This window comes from Hippoglossus stenolepis, chromosome 7 (genome assembly GCF_022539355.2).
Source record: "Hippoglossus stenolepis isolate QCI-W04-F060 chromosome 7, HSTE1.2, whole genome shotgun sequence".
Taxonomy (NCBI): Eukaryota; Metazoa; Chordata; class Actinopteri; order Pleuronectiformes; family Pleuronectidae; genus Hippoglossus; species Hippoglossus stenolepis.
The window spans coordinates 8,868,428-8,885,907 of NC_061489.1; the positions used below are offsets into that span (position 1 = coordinate 8,868,428).

At 44.3% G+C, this 17,480-nt stretch overlaps 1 protein-coding gene across 1 annotated transcript; it reads left to right on the plus strand.

Moving 5' to 3' along the window:
- Positions 1–1,062: 1,062 nt before the first annotated feature.
- On the plus strand, positions 1,063–12,201 carry LOC118112230 (androgen receptor). The gene is given in 10 exon segments (XM_035161375.2): positions 1,063–2,224; positions 3,234–3,289; positions 3,292–3,369; positions 3,651–3,767; positions 4,180–4,326; positions 4,451–4,657; positions 5,787–5,931; positions 7,436–7,566; positions 7,689–7,840; positions 11,026–12,201. Coding segments are annotated over 10 exon segments (2,058 nt in total). The 5' UTR covers positions 1,063–1,364; the 3' UTR covers positions 11,191–12,201.
- The last annotated feature ends 5,279 nt before the right edge of the window (positions 12,202–17,480 follow it).

Below are 17,480 nucleotides of genomic sequence, written 5' to 3' on the forward strand. Positions count from 1 at the left end.
ATCAGTGCTGTCAGTTATAAAAACTGCTTATGCTGACTGGTGAAAAACCTTGTTAGTACTGAATAATGAAAGCAGTCACATAGCATAATAACAAAGGACGTGTTATCACTCAAAATAAAAGTTAAATCATCTATACTTAATTGCAGAAATAAAATACACAGAAACACCATCAGAGTGTGTGTGTGTGTGTGTGTGTGTGTGTGTGTGTGTGTGTGTGTGTTTGTGCATCAGTTGTGACTGAATAAGCATCACCTCCAGTCCACCTAATGAGGCAAACAATTCATGCAGCACAAGAACTGAGCAGCTGCAATCAAAAATAAAACCCAATTATCACCCTCAAATAGATGCTTGTCAATCTTGTGTAAATCAACAAAGAAAATTAATGTAGTGGTGGAGATGTTCTATGTATTATCTCCAATTCCCCCCCCACACACACACACACACACAGCTGCACCTCGATCTCACTGTCATCGGCCACCGCAGCCAGCCCAGACTCCCCATGAGATGTACTTATTAGAAATACCGACTGATCTTGTTTTGATGATGTTTCTCTGTGTCAACACCATGTGCACTCTGTGGGCTCGTCCTCTAACTCCCTTCTCCTGTTGCTCACTGCTCGTCCATCAAACGCTGCCCAAAAGTAAACGGATGAAAGTGCAGGGTGACTACCAGATCCCCCATTAACATTGCTGTGATTTCCCATTATGAGTTTTTAGTAATATATAATGTGTTGGCTTTGAATTTGAATTTGAGCAAGTGGGCTCGTATTTCATGTGATACGTGTGTCTATTTTTTTGTGGATTGGGCCTCTAAATATTAAATCATTAATAGATTAAATTAGGAATACAGTGGTGGTTTTCTGTGAGGCTGGAAAGCAACGTCGCAGCTTGTCTCTAAATATTAAAGTGATTACAGTGAATCTACTTTTTAATTCTGATCATTCTCGCGAGATGTTTTCTTAGTTTGCATTCAAATGACCCGTGGCGCGGTGCATCCATTAGCTAATAAGTTGCGTTCAGGGTCGTTGTCCAGCGCGTTAAACCGAGTCCCCTGCTAAACTTACAAACTCTCCCTGCGCCTCCTTCCACTCGCTGCTGACGAGGGGAGTTCGGATCGCATGGAACCGGTGCAGGAACCGATTCAGCTGTGAAGTTCGCCAGCTCCTCAGTGGCGGAGCGGAGCAGAACTCGATGGGACGTCCCTGCCCCTGAATCCAGTAGCTTACGTCGCTGACTGGTCCTCTCCGCTGAGACTCACGAGCGGAGGCTCAGTGAGTAGGCGTTCTCTCGCCTGGAAAGTGTTGTTTTCTTTTTTCTTTGCGCAACCGAGCGCACTATCTCAACTCTGGCGGGCACGTGCCGAACATGGCCTTTCACTCGCGCCTGTCCGAAATAGGGGAAACGTCGCACTCGTTAATGATGAATGATCATGAACGCTCGGACACCGCGGACACTTACGTGTGTCCGACCACCGCCGAGCTCAGCAAGGCAGTGTCAGTGTCCCTGGGGCTGGATTCGGCGTCTTCTCCGCCCAACAACCCGCACCACTGCTCCGGCGGCGCCTTCCCGGACTGTGAGTCCTCCACCGCGGGGAACTGCACTTCTTCCCGGGCGGTGTCGGAGTTAGGAGCGGTCGCCCACACGAGCTCGCTGAGGGAGGACGACTTTGGAAAAGTGTGCCACGGCACCCAGCAGGTGAGCTGCATGGATATGCTCAGAGCGGGCGAACTCATGGACGGAGCGCGCGGCCCGGTGATCTCCAGATACGTCTGCAAGGAGTCAAACTTGTTCGCGAGCCCCGTGATGGAGCTGCCCGCGTCCTCTCGTGGGGACGAGCCCCTGCCCTTCCAGAAGCACTACTCTGCCTACTCTGATCACCCGAACCTGCACAGGGGCGCTCCGGGTGTGTGGTGCGCCAACGAGCGCGCATACGGCGGCCGATCCGAGCCCGAGAGAGGCGGATCCGCTGGACATAACTTGTTGGGTAAATACTGTAATTGTGGGCAAACCGGTCCCGGATTCAGACAGGAATGCCACTGTGTCTGGTATGGAAAGGGTGAGCAGCAGCAGCAGCAGTGTGGTAAAGATGGCATGCGTGGTGCGATGGCACAAGGATATGGCCAAGTGGAAAGATACCAAATTGCAATCGCTCAAGGACGAGCCACTTTCCCCACTATCAAGACGGAGCCGTCTGTGTGGGTGGACTGCTCAGATCGCACTTTCAGGTAAATAAGGAGACTTTTACAACAATTTGTTGGGGTTGTTCGTTGACACCGGGTCAGAAGGTCAGCTCCGTTAATAGCCACACACATTCTTTCCTACCGTCCATTGAGTCTCAGCTTTCTTGAATGAGAAACAAAAGGGGGAATGCAGCGTGAACGGCGTGCCTAGTGACCACGCTTTAATTCACCAAGCTTTTAAGCAGGTTCTAATGAGCGTCGCATTGTTGTATTGTCTCCTTGTATGAAACATTTCAACTTGAGGCTTTATTTAGTTTGATTTATATTCTTTAAAGCTGTGCTGTCCCGCGTGGCGTTCCACTTAACGTCTTGATATTTCTGTAAAGATCTACAGGGCATCGTCATCAGCACAGTGCAAGTTAATCAAACGTGGTGAACATGATTATGGAGTATTGTTATTCGCCATGCCAGGTGCAGATGCCGCCATGTATCCGCATAAATCATCCTGGAGCTCTAACAGCCCCATGTGCCTCTCCCTCTGTGTCCTTGGCCAAATGTTTCAGCATGATCTCTGGACTGAGCCAAAGGACACCCTATCGCAGACTCCTCACAACTGTCCCTGTCTGTGCTGTGACTAGCTACACAAAGCACCAGTTAATATATCGGTGTCACTATAAACAAGAGATACAGCACCTGTTGCTGATCCTGCACTCGCCAGAAGTCTATTTTATATTCTGGGTTTGCTTTGTTTGTAAAAAATCGCCTTCACTTGTTGTCACTGAATACATAGGGAAGTCTCCCGGTAAAATTGGATTTCGGGAATTAGTGCAGCAAACATCAAAACAGGAAGCCTTGCACTCTGTGAGGACAGACCTACTGACCTAAATCTGCTGTTAACTCTCTGTCCTCGTTTTTATTGCTATATTGTTGCTCCAAAAGGGTACAGCTGCTTTTAAATGTGACATTTCTGTCTAATCCTTTAAAAAGGTTTTTATTTTATTTGTCTGTGTGTGTGTGTGTGTGTGTGTGTGTGTGTGTGTTTGTGTTTGTTCAGGCATGAGAATTTGTTTCCAGGTGTGTACCTGTCTGACAGAAGAGTGTGTCAGGTGTGCACGACGATGCCTCGGGTTGTCACTATGGAGCCGTCACCTGTGGCAGCTGCAAAGTGTTCTTCAAGAGGGCTGCTGCAGGTGGGTGTGGAACACACACACACACACACACACACACACACACACACACACACACACACACACAAACACACAGATGCACATCAGTGCGCATTTACAATTATACATCCGCTGATTTAATTTCTTACACCCACTGTCTCGCTCCATGCAGTCAGGGCACAGTGACCTGACATTATGACTTGTTTGTTATCAGTAAACACCCACGTGTCGTTGCTATGAGTGGAAGTCGAGGCATTGTTGAAATCACTCCCCTCATCCCCACAGGACTTTTTTTGTGCCTCCAGGTAAGCAGAACCACCTGTGCGCCAGCCGGAACGACTGCACCATCGACAAGCTGAGGCGGAAAAACTGCGCTTCCTGCCGCCTTAAGAGATGCTTCATGTCGGGAATGACCCTTAAAGGTGAGGAATCAAAGGTGAGAACAGAAGGGGGAGACTGAGGAAGGAAAGTATGCGTGGTGTTTTAAAAAAAAATAGGGGTCAGCGTGGTCAGATACCTTAAATGCATTGGATCAGAACTTACTGATCAAATGTTCTAGCTTAAATACAGTGTAACAAATGCATTTCAGCAAAGGCCAGAGGAGCTTTTTTTTTTTTCTTCGTCTACCAGCCAATGATCAAAACACTTTTCCACATGGTTACGATGAGGAACTGCTCCTTGGGCTTAACAGTCATTTAAGTACACTCCAGTCTTCCAATGTTCCCTGCTGTGAAATGTGTAATCAGACAAGTCAATAAAAACATTAACACTTCTTATCTCATTTTTGTCAATTTTTATCTTTTGCTCGTCCATATTTGCTGTGGTGGATTCTAGGTCGCCGGCTGAAGGGAGCCGCACAGACGAGGAACGGAGAGGAGGAGCAACCTTTCGCCGCCTGGAGGCCTGGAGATAGACAAGAGAGATCCGGGAAGAAAGATGTAATCTTGGATCCCGGAAGTGCAGCTGCCAGGGCTCAAGGTGGTGAGGATTAGTATCGTATACAAGCTCAAGTATTATGCTGACTCAATATTGAGCATACAAGATTCTCTTCTTTGTATTATTTCTCCTGGCTCGTGTGTCACTCTGTCTGTATGTCTGTGAACAGCGTCTCAGGCCCTGGCTCTAAGCATACCCCCGACCCTGCGCTCCTGCCTATCGCTGCTCAGCATCCTGCAGGCCATCGAGCCAGCTGTGGTCAATGCCGGACATGACCACGCGCAGCCAGACAGCCCTGCGTCCCTACTCACCAGCCTCAATGAGCTCGGGGAGAGACAGCTGGTAACTGTGGTGCGTTGGGCCAAGGCAATACCAGGTAACACAGCTTAGGCCAAGGCAACATGCTGCAAACTAGTCCATCCTACCCATGGTTCTCCTCTGCCAAGGCTGTTAGCAATAATCTGCTGTCTACTCTTTTGAGTTTCAGCATACTGCCCAGACAAAGCCGTTTGTACGTCATGCTTAGCAAAACACTGCGAGTTCCGGCCTGCCAACCGTATTGAGCAAATGAGGGGAAGACACAGTGGGTAGATGAAAAAAGAGCAGAGAGTAGCATCACTTTTATAACCTCCAGTTCACAATCGTTCACAAACATGTGCCAGAGAAAGTATCTAATGTGTATTTGAGTTGTAAGGAGCCTCAGAATCTTCTTTACCAGATAATGGGCCAAACATGTAGCCACATCTGTGGAACTCTACCTGCCATGTCGGGGTATATCCTATGCAATGCAAAGCAGCCTGTTCAAATGTGAACCACTAGAGGGGGATATGATCATATTGAAGTCACGTTTTGCTCTTTTTTTTTATTGAAACATACACAAAACACATACAAGACAGTCCCTGAGAGCCCACACGTATAATCAAAGACAATATAAATGTTGTCAGGCATACAAAAGGGGGATATATGACAGTCAGTGATTAGACACACACACACACACACACACACACAAAGTTAGGATCAAATACTGAAAGTTTCAGTTTGGATTCAGAATCTGCTACACCAATATAAAACACGCCGCGCCTCCTAAAGGTGGACATGAATCAAAGTAACAATTATTTATATATATATCCTCAAAAAACTTCTTTGGTTTACCACAGTGCATTGGGATGTAAAAAGATTATTTAAAATCATTAATAAAACATTCATTTCCCTTTACTGCAATGAATAGGATATATACACATAAGGATTATCATGTTGACCATGTCAGAAACAGATGAATTAAGATTATCCAAATAAAAAAAGAATATGGGAAATGTTAAAGGTCGGAATGTCGGTAGAAGTGATGCTGGCCTGCAGTGTGTCCATACTGTGTAATCTCTGTTGTCAGCAGTTAAAAGGTCTTCTCATGTGTTTTGATTGACATGTGTAAACTTCTGTCATCCTGTTGTCATCCCTTCGACTCGGGCAGACGGGCCCACGTGATTAAATACGCGTGTTGTTAACAGGTTTCCGTGACCTGCATGTGGATGATCAGATGTCAGTGATTCAGTTGTCATGGATGGGGGTGATGGTGTTCGCTTTGGGCTGGAGGTCGTACACACTTACTAACAGCTCCATGCTCTACTTTGCTCCAGACCTAGTCTTCAATGAGTAAGTCAAGAAAAACATTACCCTTCACACATTATATGTCTGTAAAGATCTAAGGTTGAATGAAAAAAGTTAAATAAAAGTTGTATTATTGGGAGAAACACAGTTTTCTCGCATTGAACATCTGTAAAATTCATTGTGACATTTGGGTTTCACTTGTCACCACAACTGGAAAGAAAGACATCGTGTAATGTGAGCTTCAGAGAAAGACTAAAAGAAATCATCCATTGAATGTCGCCGTCTTTGGCGAGACAGTAAACAAGTATATTCTGTTCTTACCTCTCTATCTGATATACCTGGCCGCAGAGGGATCACCTCATATGAATTATTCCTTTTCATCTTTATTAAATTCATCAGTCTCTAAGAACCGCTGCAGCATTGAGCTGTATCACAAGTTAGGATTTGTGCTGCAACATCCCCCCAGCCTCTATGAAAACACTTCTGACACTTCAGCTCTCCTACTTTTGTTTTCTCTTTGCACTTTTAAACCCTGAACACAAAGTTCATGGCCGTGCATGAAACAGCAATTTTCAGACATTAACTCTGGAGGATGACTGCGCAATTGTGTCTGGACTTTCTCCTTTTACACATGAACCACACATCAGAACTGGGCCTGGTGCAGCAGGCAGAGGCAGGATGTAATGAAGACATTTCACTGCAGAGATCACATGTTTTTGTTAACAGAACATCAACACCTGCCTCAGCCCTTATCACCAAAAGCTCTCTTGACATTTTAGGCGACGTCTTCTACGTGTATGGCACCGCTTATTCGTCCTGAAATATTTGTCATCTTGCTTTTTGAATTTTTGGGTCTGTCGGGAGTTAGAAACATCATCAACACGACCTACAGAGGGTTTCCTGCTGTTTTCACACATTTTTACTTAGGGGCTGGCCAGACAAACTCCAAAACTTCCCCAAAAAAAGTCCAGAGCCTCTGATTTAAACATTTGCGTTACTTACAGCTCCTCCGGGGGAATGTCTGGAGATTATCTGGAGTTCAGTGCTTGTCTGAAAGAAGCTGTGTAAATAGCAAAGCCACAGACTCACATCAGTACATTGTCCTCGTGGTTAAAGGAGGATGTTGCTCAGAAAGCTGAAGCCGGCCTCAAGCCCCTCGTAGCATCTTTTACTCAGCTGCTATTCCGCGCAACATTAGCGAGACACTCATTCTGTCTGCATTCGACCTCTGTCACTCTATTGTGCTGCTTCTGACCTGCATAGTCATGGTAGGTCTGCCTTTATAGCTGACCCTCATTTTGCTCTGCCTCTCTCGTTTTTTCCATTATCCATCTCACTTATTTTTTCTCACCTCCGCCACTTCTCTTCTCTTTTCCATCCACTCTTGTTTCTGCCAATTGTGTTCCACCTTCCCATATTTATCTCCGTCTGACCCTTTCTTGGCTTCTCACCTAATCTTGTTTTTCGCAACTTGTGCTCCTTCTTCTTCTTCTCCTCTCATGCTGTTTTTTTTTTTCCCTTCTTCTTTACCGAAATCCCTTCCTCACAGCCACCGGATGCAAGTGTCCAGTATGTATGAACACTGTGTGAGAATGAAGCTGCTCTCCGAGAGGTTCTGCGTGCTGAAGGTCACCCAAGAGGAGTTCCTGTGCATGAAGGCGCTGGTCCTCTTCAGCATCAGTGAGTCAGCTCGGGGCCAAGTGAAATACAGCCACAATAGTGCGCAGCCATACCTCAGAGAATTGATGGGGCTGGATAAAGTCCGTGAGAGTTATTGTTGTGTTCTGGCTTTGTGGTCACAGTGCCAGTGGAGGGTCTAAAGAGCCAACGTTGTTTTGATGAACTGCGGACCTCCTACATCAAGGAGCTGGACCGTTTGGCCAGCCACAGCGGAGAGACCACCCGTACACAGAGGCTGTTTCAGCTCACGCAGCTGCTGGACTACCTCCAGTCGGTAATACACTCGCAGCTCCATTTCACATTTCACTCTGAAACAATATGTATAAGTGTCATTTGAGTTGGTGTCACAGAACCACACGAGCAGGAAATGGTGTGGATCAAAGTTCACCTCTTAAGTACACAAACAGTGTATTTGGCCTACAGCAATATAGGGTTTCCTTATTATTCACTAACTAAACTACACTGACTTTTTATAATTTCTAGCCAGTAATTACATTTTAAATCCAAGCAACAGTCTTTTTGTATTCAGTTACAGTCGCGTCTGTATAAGCAGTAACATCATCCTGACAAAACAAATTCTTCTCATTTTTCTACCAACTGACAAACCGAGGGTGCAGCAAATCTCCAGCCACTGACCAATAATAAACACACTCAAGTGTCATGTGACTCCACTGTACTGGCTGCTCATTGGCAGAGAAGAATGACAGAGTAACCCTCTGGTGGAAGCATCGGTACAGCAAAATAAGTGGGATAGTCCCTGACGAATTGTGATGAAGATAAACATCAAATACACACAGTCGTGTCACCCCTAACCCTAACCCTACATTGACTTACATCGATTTCCTGGAGACTTACTCTAATCTTAACCACCTAATCCTTACCCTAAATATAACCTTAAACTAAACCTAACCTTAATCTAAATTGAACCGAAACAAAAACCTAGTTATCGACATTATGAGGACTTGGTTTTTGTCCCCATAAGGAGGTCAAGTCTCATAATGTGACTACATAATCTGATTTAGGTTCCCACAACATGAGTAATACCTGGACCCTGCAAACCCACACACATGCACACAGGCAAAGCAGGAAACCATCTGCATCTCATGTCATCCAGTAGTTGCAGAGAAAAAGGCAGAGGCACTAGTTCCGATCTGCAGATGTAAACACATCTACACACAGAGAAAGAAGCTCCTGCAGCTCTGACACTTGCCCCACCTGTCGACAATGAGTGTTACACCTGCTCATTTATTTTATTTAATTGTTGCTTTTGCTAACTACACTCAAAACACTTATAGTCATCAAGTGTTTTCTGTTCTTCAAATGTGTTTTTGCAGTTACTTTTATTCAGGGAGGATCATGTCCTGCTCAGATTTTACTCATCTAAATAAAAACTCCAGGGCAAACTAGTGTGGCACCACGTAGAGACCCAACAGTCCACTTAAATTTAATTAATCTGCACCATCTGATATTTATTTAATCAAGAACCATGAATGATTCCCTGGGAAATCAGTTCAAATGTTGAAAAACGCCCTGACAATGTTAATGAAAGTGAACAAATAAGTACTCGAATTGTCCCCTGAACCGAAACTGAACAACATGTGATTTCTTCTCACACCACATCCTTCCACCAAGGTTCATAATCTATCTCGTAGTTTTGATGTGAGTTCAAACTAACAATCCAAAAAACAAAGGCACAGTGGTGAAAACATAACCTCATAACATGACAGTGGTAAGTAAAACAACACAAAAACATTTTCATTGATTCTGTTCCATCATTAAACTCTAAAAGTGTGGGTTATTGAAATAATTCCTTTTGTTCCAGAGTCCGCCCTGGATAGTTTACTACTTCCTAGAAACACTTAGCAGACTCGCCCGTCTGACTGTCAAGTACCTGTAAAAGCCTCCGATTAAGCCCGAGGCAGAGCACCGAACATTTGCTGTTTTATAGCCACAAGGTGAACCCTATTTTTCTGTATGATTAATATCCACTGGAGGATGGTCTGACACAGGGGTTCTCACTTTTATAAATTATTTTATTTTAAAGTAGAGGATCAATGAGTCGTAAATGTTTAAAAAAACCCTGCAGGTATTAAAAAAAAATGAAGCACTTTATGAAACTGTAATAAAACTACTTGGATTTTCACAAACTAGAAGCATAGTTTAGGTGCCTGTCCGACTATAGGTAGTAATATCAAGTGTGGAATCATATGAGTTAGCTCATTAAATACTTACAATGCATGTTCCCCTGTCACCTATCTACTCATTATTGAGATCATTCTGTTCAAACTCCTGCTTGAACTCCTGGGTTGAACATCTCCATGGCTCAGAGACCTCTCTTCCTTTTTTAACCTGGAGCAAATTAAGTTCAACTTGACTTTGGACTGTGGGAGGAAGCCAGAGTACCTGGAGAAATCTTGAAGACTTGAAGCAGGTTTATTATATTATTTATTATTATGCTCTATAATAATTATTTATTATTGAACATCTTCTATATGCTCATGCTTTATCAGTTATTTAATCAATATTTGAAGAGAGAAGAGCTGGTTGCTTCCTATTATTATTGTTGTTGTTGTTGTTATTACTATATTTTTTACTCTATTATTTATTTCCTTTTTTTAAGATTATGATTTATGATCTTATGTGCGACCGGGGGTGAGGGGGCTCAAATGTTTACAATGAAACCTTAATGCCATTATATCTCTTGTTATTTAAAATATATGATGTAAAATATTGAAGAAAAAAATACTGTAAATGTATTTTGCAATAGTTTTCTTTGGTGGCCTAAACATCTGTAACTTAAAAATGACAATAATAGGAATTGGGCTAAGAGGGATGTAAAGAGTCTTGGTACATGAGCGACCACTAGAGGGTGTAGTTGCTTTCTTCTTTAATATCTTCAGAAGCTTTAATACTATTTTTGGAGAGAACTATTATTTGTCACAGGAAACACTCCTGACTTCCCTGATCGGGGTGCGACCGGGGGCACAACTTGCAGGAAGTTTGCAGCGGCAGTGAGCAGAGCAGCAGCCCTTTGAGCCTCACGCCTCTCACTGTGGATTTACCCCTGAAGGGCTCAGCTCTGTCTGTGTCCCCCTCACGTCTCACATCTTCCCAGGCCTTAAGAGCTGGCAGGCAGCCAGCGCCTGTCTGGCAGGGATCTTTTAGGCGGAAGACCAGAGTTGATCGGGACTTTACAGTTCAGACCCCTTCGGCTTTAGCCTGCCTGTGGAGCTTAAGATTGTCACAATGAGTATCATCTTTTTAAACCCCGTCTTAAAGGTCGTGTCAAAAGACGGCGCTTCGGTGCCATTTGTTGTTTCCTCTTTCATCTGCAGACTTTTTTTCATCTGTTCTCTTTCAAGGTCGTACACAGCTAAGTGCATCGTCTTTGTTGCTAATAACCCCTGAATGATATTCCTTTTTTTTCTGTCTCTGTCTACCTCTGTCTCTTCATCTCAGATTGTGAGGAAGCTGCACCAGTTCACCTACGATCTCTTCATCCAAGCTCAGTCCCTGCAGACGCGCGTCAACTTCCCAGAGATGATCTCGGAGATTGTGAGCGTGCACGTGCCCAAGATCCTCTCCGGCATGGTCAAGCCCATCCTTTTCCACAATACGGCCTAGAGTTAGAAAGAGAGAGAGAGAGTGAGTCCCTTCACCTAGTCCTCCGAGAGGGGATTCATGATTTTACGAGGTGAAAGAAGTATAAGCCCCTATTTACAACAAGGCTACGAGTGGGTTTTAACAGAAGGGAATACAGCACATTCTTCCAGCCTAATCTAATCTAGTTACATCTACTCTGTTCTTCTCGCTGCCTGTTTTCTGTGTCACGCACAGCAAATGTTTCTGGAGCTGATTAAAACACTATTTAGCATGCATTCCTCCACGCAAAGCCCGTGAGTGGCCACTGGTCTGGCACGTAGTCTTCCTCAGCCCTTCGTACAGATTGTGACAAGAGGCCATATTTCATTCTGAGAGGTAAGACAGTAGAAAGGAAAGCTTTTCTTCTTCTTTTTTTTCTTGCAGAACTCACATCACCGTAGCTTGTCTGTGTTTGCAGTAGTTTGACATTTTGACTGGCGTTATTTTTTTCTTCCCCACAATGAATGTTATTGTGCGCACCTTAGATGAACAAAGTCGTTGAGTGACAGTTAATAATAGACGGTTGCGACATGCATGCTAAGAGGCAGCGGCATATGAAGACATTTCTGAAAGCTGTTCTCGTCTTTAGATTTAACTGGTTTAAGGTGACGACAAATGAAATGCACTTTTGAAAGTTACAGTGTTGATGTTAATGTTAAAAATGTATATTTGTCAAAATGTCACAGCAGAAACAGCAAAGAAAGCAATGCGACAAAAACTCAACATTCTTCGATGACTAAATAGTGACAGTTCATTTTTTAAAAGTTTGCTTGTTTCTGAGTGTCAAAATGTTACAGATTTTCCAGAGTGGGCATTTCATACTGTTTTAACTTTTCTACAGTTTCTTAAAGTGTTCTTTGCAGGTGTTTTTGTTGTGTATCATCATGTACTTGTCGTAGCTTTTTGACAGTTTTGCTAAACGTCCAATGAATCGGCTCATTTTTGTTGCAACATTTACAGCCCAACATGTAATAAAACTGAAGCATGAGTGTGTATCTGGTGGTCGATAATGAGGGTTGAGGGCTGTTAATGAGTCGCTCTCGCTTTTTATAGCACGAGTCTGGTTAAAGTGTGGTCTCCCTTTTTTTTTGTTTGAGTGCATGCCAGTGAGAATACAGTAATCTTCCCGTTTCCCCTCTGTCTTGATAGATTCATTTCAGTCTGTGGTGCAGTCAAGTGGACAGACAGGCTTTAGAAAACATCACAAGTATTTTCTACCGCTGAATTACCCACCCCTCGGGATTAACTCAGTCTCCACCCAGCCAGGTAATAGATCTCAGCAGGGACCCAGAACATATGACGGAGTCAAACGACGAGGCCTGGCTGATTTATTCAATCTCTTCATCCTGTGAGAAACAGCCCAGGCCTGCAGATCTTGCTTGGGTTTTAATGCCATCCAGTGGCGGATGTAGTAGCTGCACCCGTTCAATGAGGCTCAGCAGTGGCAGCAGGCTACTACATCTGTTGGATCCATTGACATTTGCTTCGTAATGTAATTGGACACGGATTCACTCGATGTTTGAACTAGGTTACCGTTAAATAGTCAGAGTCACGAGAAGGGAGCTCTCACAGCATGAAAGTGTGACGGCAAACACGGAATGTCTTTTAATAAAAGGCACAGTTCAGGGCTAAACCGTGAAAAAGTAACGCATTATTACACATAACACACAAGTAAAAGATTATATCAGAATGTTTTATTTAAAGAATCTGCAGATAATAGAGGAGGAAAACAAATAGCCTTTTACAATTTGTCCAATTGTTTGTAGGCCGAGAGGGGAAATGACACATCTTTAAGAGCTGGTGTATTTTCGGTACATGGGGCATGTAAAAACCCAAACTGTAAAAAGCAGCAGTCTGTCTGGGTAACCTCTCCCGCCTACCTCTAAGTCCCATTTCCTGAACCACCTCTTTCAACAAGTATTTGTCCCTCTCATAAATGAACTGGAGCTGAACGAAGTTGGGATCGAGAAAAGACACGCTGAAATATCACTTATTTCTAAATATACATTCCCTGTTACTCCGGCCCTGGTGGCTTTCCTTTAAAAGGAACTGCATCTTGTAGGTTTTGCAATGATCAAAAATGTATGTGTTGATGTCGACATTTGAACTTAGTTTGGATTCCATTTGATTTCTGTGTTTTCTCAGAGTCGGCCTTGCATCAATATTACATGCCTACTCTAGCAGAAGAGGGATTTTTTCCTGTTGGGTAATGGCAACCGCAGAAAGCACAAACACACTGGCCTCGAACAACAAAAGTTAAAACTCTTTCCTTATGTGAGGATGAAGGGAGGGAACGGGTTCACTTCCAGTGTGCGAGGATGACACAAAAAGAAAAAATCAGCGCCGGGCTAATAGAGAAGTGGCGACAGTTTAAACTTGACGCCAAAGTAACCAAACACCCACAATACCAGGACGCCGAGGAAATGCGGTTGGCACGGGGTACGGCCAACGCTAGCAGGACCTTTCATAAAACTCCTGCAAATGATGTCTTTAACACCAGTTTACCGCAACTCTACAACTACAGTGACGGGGAAAACAATTAGATTGAGGAGGTGGTAAGACGACACCTCTGAACGGGTTGTTTCGGTGGCCTATCTAATGGAGGGGCGATTCCTACCCAAGCACCAGTCCATTAACAACCAATTAACTTCCTATTAATATTTTACCAGACAGGGCCTCTCATCCTGACGTGTTTTAAGGAGCTTTTCCCAGGAGTGTTTGAACATGAGCAGCTTTTAGCGCAGCATAAAGAGGCCTGTGTAATGGGCTGGAGGAGGAGGAGTGGCAACCTGATAGCACTGAGAGCAGAGGAATGGAGAGAGGAGAGGAGACGGACTTCTGCAGCTGGCCTGTCCCGCACCGAGCCAAAGCAGAACACACACACACACACACACACACACACACACACACACACACACACACACACACACAAGGATTGCAACGTTAGGAAATCCACGATTTTATGGCTCCGACACGAGATCAGACATGAGCGATGACCTTGTGCCATGAGTTGATCGTAATATTGTTTTGACAGTCAAAGATGTGACTAATGTTTTTTTATGTCTCTTGTTGACGCTTGCAGCAGTTTTGCCTCCAGGATTTTAAAGTGTGTCTCACCATCCTCGAGCTTTATCAGCAAGATCGTAAGCCTTAAAAAAAACAGGAATATCCACCTTGCTGCGCTAGCGTTGTGCTGTGTGAAGCTGCTTTGGGTGGACATTTAAAACTAGATCAGGGGAAACTCCCTGCCTTGAGAGAAAGAGAAAGAGGCAGCGAGAAGGCGAGGGAGAGAGAGAGGGGGAGGCCATTATGACTATAGCCCGAGGCTACTCCCAGCGGATAAGGCATTTGTCTTCACTTGAAAGTATGATTTATTTTTCCACCAGTCAGAAGGGTTATGTTTGTCACCGCACACTGAAAGGACTTTTGGAAATAGCAGCAGAAGCAGAAATGGAAAAGAAAAAAAAAAAAAAAGAAAAAAGAACTGGGTTTCTAATGCAGTGTTCATGTTTTCTTAAAGACTTCCCCTCTATGGTTACCTTGTTTGAGATCACTTTCAGTCTTCATTAACTTTAGTTAATCATACTGAACCTTGTGACTAATTTATCAGCAGGAGCCGTGTGTGTGTGTGTGTGTGTGTGTGTGTGTGTGTGTGTGTGTGTGTGTGTGTGTGTGTGTGTGTGTGTGTGTGTGTTTGTTGATGATTAAGAGAAAGGGAATGTGGGAAGGGGTAAAGATGTGGTTGTATCAGGTTCCTCCACTGGGTGTAGATGTGGTCTTAGATTTCTCTCTGGGCTGCTGATTAACCGTGTGTGTATCTGTCTGTGTAAGCATGTGTGTGTGTGTGTGTGTGTGTGTGTGTGTGTGTGTGTGTGTGTGTGTGTGTGTGTGTGTGTGTGTGTGTGTGTGTGTGTCTCTCTGTGTGTGCTGGGAATGCACCGAGGAGGAGAGGAACTTCAGCTTTAATTTCCCCCAGCTCCAGATATTACACCCCCGCGCTCTGTTTTTATTGGAACAGAGACCAAAAAACACCAAGTGTTTATGATGCATTAAAACACGGTGGGGAACTCGAGTGTGGAATTGTAAATCTATACATTTTGGCTCTGACTCCGCAAAGCAGAATTAATTCTTTTATAGAGGATTTCGTCGTGTTTTTTTTTTGTCTTACGAAGACTGGTGAGTGTAACACACCATGAAATTATGTTTATCATCTTGGAATTCTCCGTCAAGGGGAATGACAGGGAAAAGGAGGGAGAGTGATTCCGAGGGGCACATGGGAGATGGGAGGAGTCACTTTGGGTTGATGCACAGGAGGAAGGAATTACTCTGCATCGGCCTAATGACCGTTTCGACAAACGCATGGGTGAGGAAACCACCTAACATTCTATTAACTCTGCTTTTGTTGTCGGTGAACTATAAATGGCGTACAAAGGGAGCCCTGCACCGCTCTCCTGGACAATTCATGCTGCACGCTTCTAATTATTCCCAGGAAAGTGCCGACAGCCTTGATACCTGGAGACACATTAGCTGCCTCTAATTAGAGTAAATATTCTTGTGCTGTAACACCAGTATTGCCTCACCGATCCAGCAGCGATTAGCTCAGTGTTTTTTTCCTGCGGGGCAGCTTATGCTTCCCTGCTGCTTCCATGTCTCTCATTCCCCTCATGTTTTTCCGTCTTGATCATTGTCTTTTTGCTGCTTCCCTCACCCGTTTCTTCTCTGCACTCAATTTACCTCCTCTCCTCTCCCTTCGTCTCCCTCTCTTCTCTCTAGTTCTCTTTCTTTCCCCCCTCGCAGCAGCAGCAGCAGCAGTAGGTGCACCACTATGGTAGCTGTGACAGAATCACATTGTCAATGCTCCAGCTATCTCCCAACTTCATTATATCTGTACACAGTGTCCGTGCCCTCCGCCACTCGCAGCCCCTGATAGCTTCCTGTGTCCCGGCCAAACCCAATGTGACAGCGCTGCCACAGCCCTCATTTACAGCCATCACAGGACAGATTTCCCCTTCCAACGCTCCAGCCTGATAGATGGCACCCCTGCTTTTTTCCTGCGCATGATTTTGTGTGTGTGTGTGTGTGCAAACTGCATTTGTGTCCCTCCATTCATCTACGTCCGCAAATGTTAGTGTGTCTTTGTGTTGGAGCAGGCCAAAGCTGGTGCCGCAGCGTTTCCTCTGTCAGCAGTGATCCCTAAAACTATATATTATAATAAAACTGGGCCTTGTTCCCACTCACTCGCACCCTGTGTTTTTATATTTTAATGCACTCTGCGTACATTGTTTCTGATTTCTCTCAGAGTGCTGCTCAGTTCAAAGTGCTGCAGTTTGTGTAAGGCCCTTCCATTTCTGTGGCTTGCTCAGTGAAGCACCCTTTGGGGGGACAGGCACATCTTTTTCGTTGGGGGGCACTAGTTCAGCTGCGGCACTCTTACTTTCCAATATCTTGTCGCTCCTCTCCTCCCCTCGAAATATTATACTTGTAGTTGTAGCCTCGGGCATCGGTTCTGTGTCATACCGGGAAGGTTAAAACACACACACACACACACACACGCACACACACATGCTCAAAGATTTCAAATATCTCCATCAGCCCTCAGAGGATCAGATTGTTTTACGGGAAATCATGTCACGGGTCAAATGATTGAATTATTAATGGAAGTGCGGTGCAATAACAATCGGCCCTTGTCTATTGTGATTCCAACGTGATATTCACAGAGCCCTCTCCAGCCTAACTTGATACTACCATGTTACGATCCAAATCCAATAATGCAGAGTCTGCAAAAGAATGTTCCACCCCCCCCGCTCCTTCATTGTTTCATCAGTCGAAAAAAGTGTCTTTAGTCTGTTGCCTCCACAGTGAAGAGCATTACCGGGTCTGTAGAACCATATCGACTGCTGTGCCACATTTCCAAGGACGAGGCGATGCATTTTCATCAAAACGGTCATGGTAAAGTAATTCACTATGATAGGACTCTTTCACAATACACTGGTCTATGAAAAGTGTGTGTTTTTTGTGCATATCTATATGTGTGCGTGTGATTCCTTACAAAACTCATATCTTTGTTCCTTTTTACAGTAAAAAAATAAAACAAAAAATGGATTTTGTTTCTGAGCATAGCTGGAAATCAACCAAGCAACTCGGCACATTGATGATTCACATTATGGAAATGAAAGCAGACAACTCAGTACACTCACATTAGCATATGTAAAGACCCACACTCAGCGAGCTGCAAGCATTTTAACCCTATTTAACACAGGAGGGATCCAATT